This window comes from Triturus cristatus, chromosome 1_1 (genome assembly GCF_964204655.1).
Source record: "Triturus cristatus chromosome 1_1, aTriCri1.1, whole genome shotgun sequence".
Taxonomy (NCBI): domain Eukaryota; kingdom Metazoa; phylum Chordata; class Amphibia; order Caudata; family Salamandridae; genus Triturus; species Triturus cristatus.
The window spans coordinates 105,785,766-105,801,039 of record NC_140579.1 but is presented as its reverse complement, the minus strand read 5'-3'; the positions used below and the strand labels follow the sequence as shown (position 1 = coordinate 105,801,039).

The window sequence follows — 15,274 nt, the reverse complement described above, 5'->3', positions numbered from 1 at the left end:
ACTCTTCATGTGATGCTGTGTTAGGGCTCTTGACACAAATATCTATTCAATAACTGAGTCCCCATTCCATCCACGAAAAGATGGTACCTTTAACGCCCCGGTGTTCTCGGCCTCTAGGATGCTAACTAAATCATTATCAAAAATATCGCTACTAAAGTCCCCACAGGGTATTATATTGAACTCCTGCATAAAAATTGCACTTCAAATAATCCTGAACCAAGTCTTGTCTCGTCAACACAAAAAGTCAGTCAAGACATCCTATTCTGCAAATGCTTATTACAGCAACAAATAGAGCAGTTGAAACAGCATAAATATATATCGCACGGGTTGGTATAGTGCAGCACAATATGCCTGGCCATGTGAAGAAAATGATGAAATATATATATAAATATATATATTACCTACTGGCGGTCGTCAGTAGGTAGTTATAGTTAGGACCGAGTATCCATAGGAAATCCACAACATTCTATTTGGAATAACTTTGGCGCCGGTTGACGAATCTTCACGAAATTTTCAAAACTGGCGGGGCGCTCCGGTCCACTCCTATTCTGAAAGTCTTGGGGGGATTTGTCAAGCGGGGGCCGAGAAAAAAGGGGGGTCCCAAAAAGTGTTTTCCACATGCAATTTTCCATAGGAACCTTTAATCACAGCTACAGCCCGAACTGCTGAACGGAATTACACCAAATGTGGCAAAAAGGTAGCCCTTGGTTCACACTCGTGCCTTTTGGTTAAATTGTGTAAATCCGTTCAGTAGTTCCTGAGAAAATCAGATGTGTCACACATTTGCCATAAATTCTGAATGTTAGTACTCTAGTTGCTCATTAGATCACTGTAGTAAAGCTACTGCTCACCAGGAAAGTCTGCTGCTGGTATTCAAAGTGCATGTTTCAGTCTGCATGTCAGAATTTTTTCATGAAATAGAAGAGGATTTGAGAAGTCAAAATGTGCCCTAATTTTTCTTTCTGCAGCACTAATCATAATTTCTATGGCAAAATGAACCCCCTCATTTGGTTCCTTTGCAAATTAAATGTTTTAAGTGTTACCACTTTATTCCAATCAAGATGGCTTCAGGTGTGCCATACTTTTGTCATAAGTAAGACTGTTAGTGCTCTAGTTGTTCTTAAGAACACTCTGGGACATTCTGTCATTGGGCTATACTTGGGCTACATCTGGGTGATATTTGTGCTGCATTTGAGCTCTTTTGTCCTTGGTGGCCATCATGGGAGACTTATTTGTTATGAAGTTTCCTAATGTCCTCATTTACTACAGTCTCCTCACTAGGAAATACTTTCAGTTTTTTACTTTGATTCCATCAAGAAGGCATTCAGATGTGTCACACATTTGCCAAAAAAACAAGAATGTTAGCACTCTAGTTGCTTATTAGATCACTGTAGTAAAGCTACTGCTCACCAGGGAAGTCTGCTGCTGGTATTTAAAGTGCATGATTCAGTGTGCATGTCAGAATTTTTTAATGAAATAGAAGGGGATTTGAGAAGTGCCCTAATTTTTCATTCTGCAGCACTAATCATACTTTCTATGGCAAACTGAACGCCCTCATTTTGTTCCTTTTTAAATTAAATGTTTTAAGATTTACCACTTTATTCCAATCAAGATGGCTTCAGGTGTGCCATACGTTTTTCATAAGTAGTACTGTTAACGCTCTAGTTGTTCTTTAGAACACTCTGGGAAGCTGCGGTAGAACACAAAGGAATCAACTGACAGTCTCTGCCCTTGTTGGATGTACATGTTTTACTGAGAATGTCAGACTACATTCTCACATGACTGAGAAAGATAATGTGAATTTACAGAAAATATGCTCTCAGTTTAGCTTATAGATCACCTTCCAAACCCCTGTGGGAAAAGCATGAGAAAATAGTTTTCTCTCAAACATGATTCATGATATCCCAGCAGAATGCTTTTTCACATGGTAAAATCACCTTAGAATACACCACAATTCCTAAAATGAGTATGGTACCACCAACAAATGATTTATAATGTAACTGAAGTCTTAAAACCTTCTATTAACTGCAATGCTTTTTAATGAGGTGCTATCATGTATATTTGTCCAAAGATGGCTGCCAACACTTCTTGGATGAAGTGCTGACAGCCAATCAGATCTCACGATGAGATCAGTGGTTAGGCTCCACCCAGATATATCTATCTTTTTTCCCTATAATATCTAAGAAACCACTGAACTGATTTACACCATTTAACCAAAAGGCACAAGTGTGAACCAAGGTCTACCTTTCTGCCAAATTTGGTGTAATTCCGTTCAGCAGTTCGGGCTGTAGCTGCGACTAACGGTCCATATGGAAAATTGCATGGGGGAAAACACGTTTTGGGACCTCCCTTTTTTCTTGGCCCCCGCTTGACGAATCACCCCGAGACTTCCAGAATAGGAGCGGACCAGAGCGGGCCTCGAGTTTTGAAGATTTTGCGAAGATTCGTCAACCGGCGCCAAAGTTATTCTAAATAGAATGTTGCGGATTTCCTTTGGATGATAGGTCCTAACTATAACTACCTACTGGCAACCGCCAGTAGGTAATATATATATGTAGAGAGAGAAAGAGAGAGAGATATATAGATATAGATAGATATATGTATATATCGTACAGTATTGTACAGTGCAGCACAAGATGCCTGGCATGTGAAGTAAATGATGAATTAAAAGTTTACCACATTTAGTGCTAAAGCTGAAAAACACACGTCAGACAACAGTCACTCTGTTTGTAAAGAAGCACATTGACATTTCTGCCATTGCAGTGACAAGAAATTGCTGTCTTTGGGAAGACGGCGAATGCCCCAAACCGTACTAAGTTTATGGAATGACACAGTATTTGTATGCGTGTTGCAGGTTGTTTTGTAACCATGTATATGCCTCATGCATTGCCAGATTCCATTGTTCCTGAGGAGGCTGAACTTTTATACGGCCAGGTCAGAGGTGAAGTGTCCATATCCTGCCCGTATGATGAAGTGCATGCTGCTTCAAGGAAATACCTGTGTAAACTCGACACAACTGGGTGCAAGAACATCATTGACAGCACATGGCAGGTAGACCAGAACTACAAGGGAAGAGTCATGTTGAGTTACGAAGCCTCCCTCAAAACCTTTGTGGTCCACATTATTCATCTGGAGAAAGGCGACACTGGACATTACACGTGTGGAACTGGAAAATATGGGGAGTACGGAGACTCAACAGATTTCAACCTGCACATTTCTGAAGGTGAGAGTGACATGGTGATTCCAATTTTGAGGATGAAAGCTATGATGTTTATCATGCACATGTGTGTGTGCGTGCGTGTATATATATATATATATATATATATATATATATATATATAATATACATATTATATATATATATATACATACATATATATATTCGACTGCTTGCCTCCATATTCAAAGTAATGTGAATGCTCTATTTAAGTTTTACCAGTAGAAATCCTTGTAGAAATAGTGGGTCAGTAAGCACCACAGTGAGAGACAAACTAGAGAGGGGCACAATACTGGAAATTTACTCAAGGGCTGGACAAAAGAATCAGAAATAGCTTTCAGAACACTATGTTGTGCAGGAGTTCCATGGCGTGGCTACAAGACAAGAAAATCTACTTGTGAGCAAGCATTGAAAAACTCTGTCACAACTATTATGTCATGTAAAAATAAGACCCCTGAAAATGCTTCCAAAACAGACAAATTTTGGTTGATGCAACTAGTTCATGACTACAATGCACAATAAATGGTGGAAGAATGTATAAATATATATTTCAAAACAAAACACTATAGGAAGATAATGGTGCATTTACAAATGTTATAGTTGTATTCAAAGTATTACATATTTGTGACTCTATAACACAAAGTGTGCCATTCAGTATCCTCCACAGTTAAAATAGTAGAGAATTATAAGAAACTCAGTGTGTTTATAGTAATTACATATATATTTATATATGTATGTTATAGCATAGTAGAATGAATATATGACGCATATCTAGGTATAGTTACACAAGTCATATCTCATCAATGAGGGGCATGTTAATAACAAATGTGTGCTGTGTTTACATCACAAAAAATCATGGAAATTGCTGCAAGTGTTGTTTTGGTATGAATTTTCCATTGCAAATACTGATTTGAGTTCCAAAGTTACTTTAAAGTAACATAATGTAGAGTTAGTGCTACTTTGTGCTCCATTGTATTAACAGGCTTACTATGCGTGGTAACCGGGTACTCATGCAACCACCCATGGATTTTGCCATGTAGCCCTATTTACTAAAAAGGTAGAAAAAACTCTGTGCTAAAAATCAATACCTCTTCTAGTAAGGCGTAAAGAATGAAAAAAGGTTTCTTTTCACAAAACCTCTTCAAATTTTCATGTATTCTGCACTATACAGACAGAACACATACAAAGTGCAAAATAGTCAAACTATGCCTAAGGAAAGTATTTTGTACTTGGAATGGTACTCTTTTTGTAAAAACCCTATGCTTGACATCACACACATACACTTACAATTTGGAGCAAGGGTAGTTGCTTTGGCGCAAGGCAGCCAAAAATGCGCCAGTGCAAAGGGAAAAGAGAAACAGTACATATGTTGCTGTTCTGCTCCCTCCCTTCCATACAACAAAACACAGCAGGGCAACATTTGTTACCGTTACAATTAAATCTGCTCCTTAGTTTTATACTGTTTAAGATTAAGACTAAGACAGAGAGGGGCAGATTTACAAGCCCCTTGTAACACATTTACGGCGCCGTTGCGTCACTACTGTGATGCAGTGTGGGCTTAAACCTTGCGCCACATTGCGCCTTATTTACTACGTGACGCATCTAGGGAGATGCGTCACGTTGTAAAGCCCTGCGCCACATGAAACCTGCGTTAGTTTTCATGTGGGCGCTCCATCGCAGGATTGGCGTTCCGTCGCAGGAACGCCTTATAAAAGTGACGCAGTGAAATCTACAAGATTTCACTGAGTCACTTTTCCGAGGTCCCTGCGACAAAACCTTACGCCTGCTTGAAGCAGACGTATGGAGTGGTGCACCACGTTAGGTATGGGTGGCCCCTGTGCATTGCTGGAGTTGCCTCATGCTTGCGACGCAACTCCACCAATGCGCTGCCCTTACGCCACAAGATCGGACACGCACCTGCCTATCCTTGCGCCACGGTGGGCCGCATTGTAAATGCGATGCATCTGAGGTGGTGCAAGGGGGGACTTGAGTGTCACATCTGTTCTGGCGCATCCCTGCTGATTTGCAGAGATGCGCCAGACATTGTAAATATGCCCCAGATTGTCTCTGTTCGTGTATATAAAGTAATGCTGCAGGGCCATGTATTGCCTGTGAGATCTTCCAAGTCAACATAAACACAAGGGGCATGACCAGTGGACAAACCAATAATGGAATGAATTTTCTTGTAAAATGTTATAAATAGGCATAATTTATTACGCTCAGCAGAAAATATTAGTATTATTTTTGCATTTATGATCCCCTAATAAAATCACCGGCTTCACTCTCCCCCAGAGACAGCAATGCCACTGGTGCGCAACATACTGACTGCACCACTGGGCGGCTCAATAGCAGCCGAGTGTCACTACGACCCACGGATGAAGTACTCCGTCATGTACTGGTGCAAGTGGAGAGATCACGGCTGCACACAACTGATCGCCAACAACGGCTTCGTTAAACCTAACATGGAAGGACGTCTCGCTCTGTTTGACAACCCAACAAATGGCACCCTGACCATCCTCATGAACCAGCTGACTGAGGCCGATGCCGGTTGGTACTGGTGTTCCTTTGTCGCTGATACGAAGGAGCAGAGGTTCACGGTGCAGGTTCAAATCACCCGTGGTAAGACCCATTTCCATCAGCAGTAAGAATTGTCCGCTGGCGAGGGGTGAACTTTCCAAGAGGTACTAAAGTGAGTGGGCGGGTGAAGTGGGGTGGGGTCAGACACATAAGGGGAGAGATATTCTAATCAAATACATGCATAACTGAGGAAATGTGCAGTGGTTAGCTAATATATTATAAACTAAGGGGCATATCATCAACGAGGCGTTAAAAAACTATTGACGCTTTTGCGTCCGTTTTCGGACAAAAAGCGGCGATAATTTTAATGCTCTATTAGCAAGGACACGCTAACGTGTGAATCCCATGTTTCTTCGCCCTTTCCCTTAACGCCCAGCTTTGCATCTCTAATGAGATGCAAAGTGGGCGTTCCTCCCCAGAATAACGGGAGAAATTTCGCTAAGCGACATTTCTCCTATTATCAAGCCTCACGCTAAGAAGCATAGCGGCAAGAAAAGTAGCGATAACCTCTGTTATCGCTACTCTCCTTATGCCTGCTTCAAGACTGGCTTAGCCATGATACCCTATGTAAGGTGGATATCATGGCTAAGTTTGCCTTGCCCTATCATCAAGCTATCGCCAAACTTTGTGAGATTCTTGCTGAATTTCCAGCGATAATCTCATGTTTTGCAGTTAGCGCTAGGAATTTTATCTCTTTTGAGATAAGCATTGCTAATAGCACACTATCTCAGCGATAAAACTCCACTTTACCCGGCGATAATTATCCTAGCGCTAAGTGCGCGTAGTGATAATTATCGCCGGTCCTTGATGATATGCCACTAAACCTTGCCAAATTGGGAAGGCCGATTTACAAGTATCGTTTTCTGTTACTTTGTGCCTTAAATTCTAAAATTCCATCTAGCTTTTTTTTCTCCAAAATGTTTGCAGCTGATGTTATAAATCGCATATATATAAGAGCCATTTTCTGTCTGGAATAATGTTTGAAAACAAAATATATCTCAAAGGCTCCGTGACATAAAGCTGAAATGAAATGAAAATAGCCGAGAGATATTGCACTCCCAAAGCTACACAACTCACAAAATGAGTCATTTAAAGTGCCAAAGCATCCATCCAGCATACCCCATGTAAAGGTCAGAACCCATTGTATGTGTTCGAAACAGGGAGCGACCCTGCAATAGGACTGCCATAAGGTCACTCTGTGGTGACGCCCCATACCATCCAACTGGGCAGTTCTAAGCTGGTCCACTCATCGGGGAAGACTTGCCTGAATTGTCCCTCCTCATCGCATGGAGTCCTTCCAAAATCTACCCGTAGCCCATGTAGTCAAAGCGACCTTGTGCCAAACGAGGGGAGCTCTGGTGGGAGCACGACACAGGCACATCTTCCCTGAAGCTGTGCTGTTCTCTAAAGGTATTTTCTACCCACTGCCTATGTTCTCTCTAGGTCATCCTTCCACTTAAAATGATGGAATCTCAACGGCCAGGGCTGGTGGCTGACACATGGAATATGACGGTTTGCTAGTAGACTGACAAAGCAACAAGATCTCTATGAGCAGCTTATGGTCTGTCTACCCAGTTCCCACTGTGCTCCCTGCCCAGGACATCTTTGCTGAAGCCATGAATTATGCTGTGCCAGAGGAACTACCATACTTACACAGATCCCAGAGTAATGTTCTGTCTTTTTAACAGGGTCTTATTATGGTGGCCTCTGAGCTTCTCAGAATCTGCTGCACAACCCTTTGGAATGCAGATGCAAAGCCGAATGGCACCCTGCAGTGTGTGACAGATGGGGTACTTGAGGATGATAGGCACTTAGAATCAGGACCAGCTCCAATAATTGTAGGCTGATAAGTCATTAACACCATAGAAGCTAGAGTCTCCAATCCATCTTAGCGTTTCATTGATTCTGAGGTGGAGATAACTGCAGATCCAAATGCTCAAATTCAAATCCCTCAACTCTACACGGAGGTGAATACCTTTCTCTCCAGCCTTTGTGGCCATAACTATTGGTACCAACTATTCTTAGCTCTGTGCAGGCTGCATGAGACCTTGTGTCACAAGCTTCTTGAGATCATTCATTAAATGTGGAATCAGCTGTGCCTCAAGCGCAACTGGCACTACCTTTGTTTTTACTTTAATTTTATGTTGGAACTTGGTAGAGATTCCGAATTCTTCTGAGAAAAGCTGGGGATATTCTTTGCACACTTCGTCCTTGAAAGATCTCTTCACGAAAAGATTTTGCTCAACGTTTGGCATCTAGTTTTTTACCCACTTTTTTCTGATGCCTCCATCCCAGTAAGTTAGGTCCCTGGTCAGCTATAGATATTTTTCCAGTGGTGGATCATCCTTTGAAGGAAATACACGCCTGGACCATTTCCTACTAAGAAGTTTAACGTCCAGAGGTTCAACAACATTACTCCAAACGTTTTCTGGAATAAGTTGCTATTTATCAGGGTGAAATATGAACGTGAATCAGGTTACCTCTTCACTCTTCTTAAGATTTTTAATATTGTGCTGTAATTTTCATTTCCTTGAGGCAATTTGCCATGTGATCAATATTCTTTCTAATTCTCTTCACTTTCACACAAAGGGGCAATAACTATTTTTATATCCATGAATTGTTGGTGGATCTAACTAGCTGGTCCCTGATAAAGTGGTCGTACAGTACCCCAAATTCACATGTGTTTGTTAATCCCCTCAGTTCACTCACGAGCCCTGAAACTTTCTCATTCTTTCCTTGAATCCTTCTGAAAAAAATGTCTCTAAAGAACAACATTGACCTTTTCTCTGCACTGTTCCTCCAGTTTTTAAGGGACACTTGGTATGCATCTGTTTACACTTCAACAACTTGTCCTTAGTTAACTGTTCGTTTAAGTCAGTCACTCCTGGCACCTATGGGGAGGAGAAGGCGCAAAAAATATATTTAAAAAATGTGCGCAAGTAATATATTTTTAAAAAACACTTACCTTACACGAACACGATGTCCTCCGGTCTGGACCTCCTCTTTTGAAGGAACTGGATGCAGCAACTCCCTTGGCCAATCCTGGCGTTGTTCTCATCAGCATGAGAGCAGTGCCAGGATTGGTGGGAGTTGCCTCACTCGGCACTCCACAGTGCTCTGGAGGTTTTAGCTTGCTCTAACCCAACTGTCTTAAGGCAGCTGGGATAGAGGTGTTTAAAGTGCACATGTGTAGCTGGCCATCGCAAGAGGGCCAGCCAAAAAGACATGCATGCTTTAAACAGTGGACAGACGGCCCACCCTCCTCCCTGTCGCTGTCACTCAGCAGTGGCCCCGCCCCATCCTGATACTCTGCTCAGGACAGGGCATGAAAAATAAAATGGTAATAAATTACAATTTAATGTTTCATCTGTAGGGCTTTGGGGGGGATTTTAGTTGAGGCGATGCTTCTCTGCTCTGATGGAGGAGTCGCCCCTGGTTCAAGAAGTCTTTCAAACACCCTTCTGCCTTAAATACCTAAGTTATATTATAGTGCATGCAGCTACCGTAATTCTGAAATGATCAATCACGATTTGCAATTAAATATGATTCACATAGTTTAACACCTTTCTTTCTTTGCGAATTGGGTTCCCCAACATCGTTTAGGAACATTGCGAGCTGCTACATAATGGCAGGTGCAAGGGTATAATGGTGATGAGTTCTACGAGCCAAAAGTTTGGAAAAATTAGTAAGGAGTTTGGAGAAAGTGGATTGTTAGCTGGGGTGGACGGTGGTTCATTGTTTGACTTGGCATCCTTTGTGTGGTTTCCCCTAACTGTTTGCCTCTACCTCCTGTATTTTTGATGCTGTGCTGGATTTCATTTATGCTGGCTTAGATGCTTTGGGCACTTTGCTACTGATAAGTGCAAAGTGCAAGTGCTCCCTGTACATATTGTTATCAAAATTGGTTATACATGATGGGCATATTTGATTTACTGGTAAGTCCCTGTACCGAGTGTGCATAGGGCCTGTACATCAAATGCTACTAGTGGGTCTGCAGCACTGATTGTACCACCCACATAAATAGCCACTGTAGCGTCTGCGCACAGTTTTGAACTGCATGTCGATCTGGAAAGTGCACCCACTTGCCAGGCCCTACCCTTCCCTTTTCCTATATGTAAAGCACACCTATGGTAGTACCACTGTACCCCTATTGGCAGGGCGTAGTGTATGTGAAAGGTAGGACATGCACTGGTATGTGTGACATCTCCTGATAGTGAAAGACTACGTATTTCATTTTTCACTATTGAAAGGGTATCTGTCCCATAGGCTAGCATGTGAGTTACTTTGTAACATTTTATAAATATAACTTCCCATTGTGACAAGATAGGGAAATGGAGTTAGGCTCTCGGAACTCAGAATTTAATAACACATCTTTTAGATGCGTGCAGACAGAGGGCAGGCAGCAGTTCTTATTCTGCTTGACCTGTCTGCCGCATTCGACACGGTCAACCATGTCATCCTGTTGAGGAGGCTGAGGGAGGTCGGGGTGACTGGCCTAGCTCTGAGTTGTTTTCAATCCTTTCTTTCAGAAAGGAGTCAAGCTGTGGCCCTTCCTCCTTATCAATCTGCCTTTACTAACATCACTCATGGGGTACCTCAGGGTTCTGCAATTAGCCCTATTCTTTTTAATATTTACATATTACCCCTGATCACTGTCATTAGGGCGCATAATATTAATGTAGTAAATTATGCCGATGACACGCAACTGATTCGCTCCTTAGAGGGAGTTCAGTCGACTTCTTTGGAAGTGTTTCATAGCTGTTTGCGGGCCATGGCTCACTGGTTGTGGGGCAACTCTTTGCAATTCAATGCTGGAAAGACCGAGGTCCTTTATTATTCAGTCGGGAAGGTTCCTTCGGTGCTGCCTGTTAACTTTTGGCCTTTAGATTCACCTACCGCATTACGACCGGTGAAGAAGGTTCGGAACCTGGGCGTTATGTTTAATACCAAACTAACGTTGGAGGCTCAGGTTAACCAAACAGTGGGAAGTTGTTTCGCCATTATTCGAACTCTGCAAAAGATCTTTCCCTTAATGCCTTCCCAGGCGCGAGCGCTAGTAGTACAAAGTACTATACTAAGCAGATTAGATAACTATAATGCGCTGCTACTTGGGTCCCCGAAATATCTTTTCGATAGACTTCAGCGGATTCAGTCAACAGCGGCCAAGTTAGTATTAGGCTGACCTAGAGATGCATCATCCTCACTGGCTATGGCAGAGATGCATTGGCTTCCAATTAGACAAAGAATCCAGTTTAAATCTCTCTGCTTGGTGTTTAAGGCCCTGCATGAGATCGGGCCCGTCTCCATGCAGAGAAAGTTTGAATGGTACATTCCAGGGAGATGCTTGCGTTCCTCCTCAGCTAGACTGGTGAAAATACAGAGAGTCAAGAAAGTCAAATCAGGTGGCAGAGCCTTCGGTGTATCAGCTGTCAGATTATGGAACGAGTTTCCGCTGGAACTGAGACAAGTCAGGGATCTTCTCCCTTTCAGGAAGAGATTAAAAACCTGGCTATTCCCCAATATCTAGTTTGTTGCTAGCTCCTCGGGGTTTACCCACAATTTGTGCACTCGTGTTTGTCAGCGCCAGGATGCCTGCTAGGTGATAGTGCGCTTTACAAGTGAGATAAATAAATACAAAATAAATAAATAGTGAAGATTGCTTTAAAATTGTGTGTTTGAAAAATGCCACTTTTAGAAAGTAGACATTTTCTTGTTTAAACATTCTGTGAGCTTCTGCTGTTTTGTGAATTGACAGTCTGGTTTTGGAGTGACAGGGGCTGGGGATGTACATTCACTGTAGACAGCCACTGGGGGGTTGAAGTGAGCCTGGCCCTTCCTGGATGACTCAGAGCTGAGGTCAATAGGCCTTGGCTGCGTTTAGAATAGTGGGTTGAGTTTTCCTTGCACCTGAATAGTCCCTGTCTCCGTTGCACAATGCTGTCTCCACCCCCTGTGGTCATACAGAACCAGTGAGGTCAGAACTGGTTTGGACTAGGCTCGGAGACCCTGGCACATATAAGAACAAAACAAAATGGGTATAAGTAGTGGACTGTAAGAACTGGGGGTCTCTAGTTGGCAGAGGTAGGTACCTTTTACCAAATAGGGACCCTTGCTTCTAAATCAGGGAAAGGGGATTACACTCCTGAATAACCCCTGCTCACCCCCTTGGTAGCTTGGCATGAGCAGACAGGCTTATCTCAGAGGCAGTGTGTTAAGCATTTGTGAACACATACAGTAATGCAGTGAAAACACTACAGAAGGACACCACACAGGTTTTATAAAAATAAATATTCTTTATATAGACTTAACACAAGACGACAAATGACAAAAATCCACAATACTGTACCCAAAAATAGACTTAAAGGTGGTAGAAGTAACTTAGTTCAAGTTGATGATAAATGCAACACGTTTCTCACAAAAGTACCTTGGGTGTGTAACGCAAAACAAACTAAAGGTTTGCAGGGAGGGTGATGCGTTGGTTCCTTGCTTCGGGGGAGGCGATGCGTCGCTTCTCAATGCTTGCGCAGAGTAGGGGATGCGTCTTGTTCCTTACCGGAGAGGAGGTGATGCGTTGATTCTCACACTGCGTTACGGTTACGATGTGGGAATATGGCGCCCGATGCAGTGCGACAATCCGGTGCGATGTGATAAGATGGTGCCCTTGATGTGATGCGACAACGTGAAGACGATGCGTACACGCTCTGTGGCTGTATGGCAAACTCTGTAACTTTGGAGCCACGACAGGCCCTGTGACACGCTTCTCCGGTGATGTGATGGCGACCCGTACGGTGTCGACACGCTTCTCTGGTGATGCATCGGTAAACAGCTGCGACGAAGGCACCTTCTCTGGTGATGCGATGGCGACCTCTGCGGCAGCGACACGCTTCTCCGGCGATGCGACGGCAACAGCTGCGACTGCGACGCGCTTCTTCTTGATGAATCGCGCTTCTAGCTCCCCGCGACACGCAGGCTTCTGCAGACAAAATTCCCAGCAAGGAAATTCAGAGGGGTGCTGGTAGTGAAGTCTTTTGTCCCTGAGACTTCAGCAGGGGGCAAGAACAAGTTCAAGTCTTTGGAGAAATATTCTGCAAGATGATGAAAATTCTTTAAAAGTTTCTTCTCCTTTCTTTGGCAATGAAGGCACCACTGCAGCCCAACCCAACAGCACAGCACACTGGCAGGGGGGCAGTCCAAACTCCTGCAGTTTCCTTGGTTCTTCTCCTTGGCAAAGGTTTGTCTTGTTGTTCCAGAAGTGATCTAAAATCCTGGGGTCTGGGCCCCAATATTTATACTGCAAAATCCTTTGTCCTCTGAAGGCAGAGGGTCCTATACCTAGTTCAAATCAGTTCTGGGTGCATTCTGCCAGTGTACAGCTTCTTCCTTTTTTTCAGTGTGGGCCAGGGTCCTCAGACACACCACAGGAGGTGGAGCCAGGATTGTGGAAGGTAGGCACAGCTCTATTCAGACCCAGGTGCTACTCCTCCCGCCACTCTACATGCAGAAAGGTCTATTCAGCCCTGTGCTGACTCACCCTGTCTCCTGGAGTCTCCCCAGCCCCTGTCACTTGCAAACCAGACATACAATACACACGCCAGCAGAAGCTGGCTGGATGGTTAGGTAAGAAAATACCCACTTTATTTTCAAACACAGAATGTTAAAGCCAACTTCACTAAAAGATGTATTTTATCATTCTGAGTTCAGGCATACTAAATTCGAATTTTTACCATGTTCCCCAGGTCAGTTGGGATTATAATATGTTATAATCATACTGCCCATTCTGGCCTATGGGGACAGGTAGCCTTGCAATAGTGAAAAACTAAAATGGCTGTAATTCACTATCAGGACATGCCACACACATCAGGGCATGTCATGCATTTTACATACAATGCACCCTGCCCTTGGTCCTACCTTAGGGGTGTCTGATATGTAGAAAAGGGAAGGTTTGGGGAATGGTAAGTGGGTGCACTTACCAAATCGAAATGGCAGTACTAGACTGCACTCAGGCTCTGCAATGGCAGGCCTGAGACACACTATACAGGCTGCTTCTGTGGGTGGCACAACCAGTGCTGCAAGCCCACCAGCAGCATTTGATTTACAGGCCCTGGGCACACATGGTGCACTCTACTAAGGTCTGACAAGTAAATCAAATAAGCCAATCATGGAGTCACTAATTCAGTACATCAATTTAACATGGGGTGCACTTGCACTGTGGCACTGAATATCAGTGGCAGAGTGCCCAAAGCATCTAAACCAGCAAAACATATCATAAACAGAGGAGGCAATCAGTAAAAAATGGAAGGGAGACTCACACCAATGGCACCAGGTCTAACATGGAACTTAAAACTCAGAACTTTATATAACTTTTGGACTCAAGAGGAACTTTTGCCAAGGGGAAGAGCTAGAGATCTGTGAGAAGGAGTACTGCCACTTTGCTCTGTGCTGTGTGGGGTTGGCCTGCAGGTTCTGCTTCTGCCAAGGAAAGGACAAAGACTAGAACTTTTCTGAGAAACAAAGCTGCTTGAAGAAGAATCTCCCCTGTTTTGAAGTTTCAGGGACACAGAGAGGTTGATTATGATGGCGGGTGGCGGTGGCAATCCGCCCGCCATCACAACCACATTTACCTCCCACCATATTACCATGGCGGGGGGTACCAAGGCGGATGGTATCTTTTCCACCGGTCCGCAATCGTTATGATTGCCGGCCGGGCAGAACTCAGGCACCGCCATCCATATTATGATGCCCAGTGGTTTAGGCCTTTCCATGGCGGTATCGGCAGGCAGGAATTGCTTTGGGGGCCTGTTGTGGGCCCCCGGGGGTGGGGAGGTGGAGGGCTGCACATGGGGGGTACCTATGGTACCCCCCTACATATCCATGCTCAAGGTGGCAGGCACTGCGCGGTGCTTGTCATGTTGTGCATGACAATGCACAGTATGCCTCTTTGGCATTACAGCGGGTGCTGCTTACAGCAGCACCCGCTGCAATGTTAGAGAAGCGGGATGCAACCCCCAGGGTGGCGGTCACATCCTAATTGGCGGTGTGGGACCGCCGTACCCTTGGCGGCCGGTCTCAGCACCGCTAGGGTGGCAGGCATCCTATTGGGTTCCAAAGACTTCAACCCCAGCTCCTCTGAAATATAGTGCTGAGAGTTCTGACCTGCCAGGTGGTGCCTGTTCCAGTTTTGGGCCCCTGAAGGTTGTTCCTGCTGTTGGGAGCTGGAAGAACCCTACAAGAAGCAAGAAAAACAATTTCCGACAACATAAGCAATGCCACAGAGATGCCGCGACCTGCACTGAGGCCAGGGGCACCGCTCATGAAGTGCACAATGCACCACCCTGCCTGCACTGCAGCTCTGATGCCCTTTGATGCCTATAGTTATCAGCCTTCCCAATGCCAGCGCTCACACCGACATTGTCACTGCCAGCGCCTGCATCCAGTTATCGCGGTGGTGATAGCCACCAAGGGTGACTCCACGATCTCGCT

At 44.1% G+C, this 15,274-nt stretch overlaps 1 protein-coding gene across 6 annotated transcripts in view; it reads left to right on the top strand.

Moving 5' to 3' along the window:
- Positions 1–15,274, top strand: part of LOC146869661 (polymeric immunoglobulin receptor-like) — a 264,598-nt gene that overhangs the window by 187,748 nt on the left and 61,576 nt on the right. For all 6 annotated transcript variants that reach the window (XM_085609666.1, XM_085609677.1, XM_085609621.1 and 3 more), the window contains 2 exons: positions 2,894–3,223; positions 5,510–5,836. In XM_085609666.1, coding sequence (XP_085465792.1) covers positions 2,894–3,223; positions 5,510–5,836 — 657 coding nt within the window. The remainder of the gene's footprint in view (positions 1–2,893; positions 3,224–5,509; positions 5,837–15,274) is intronic.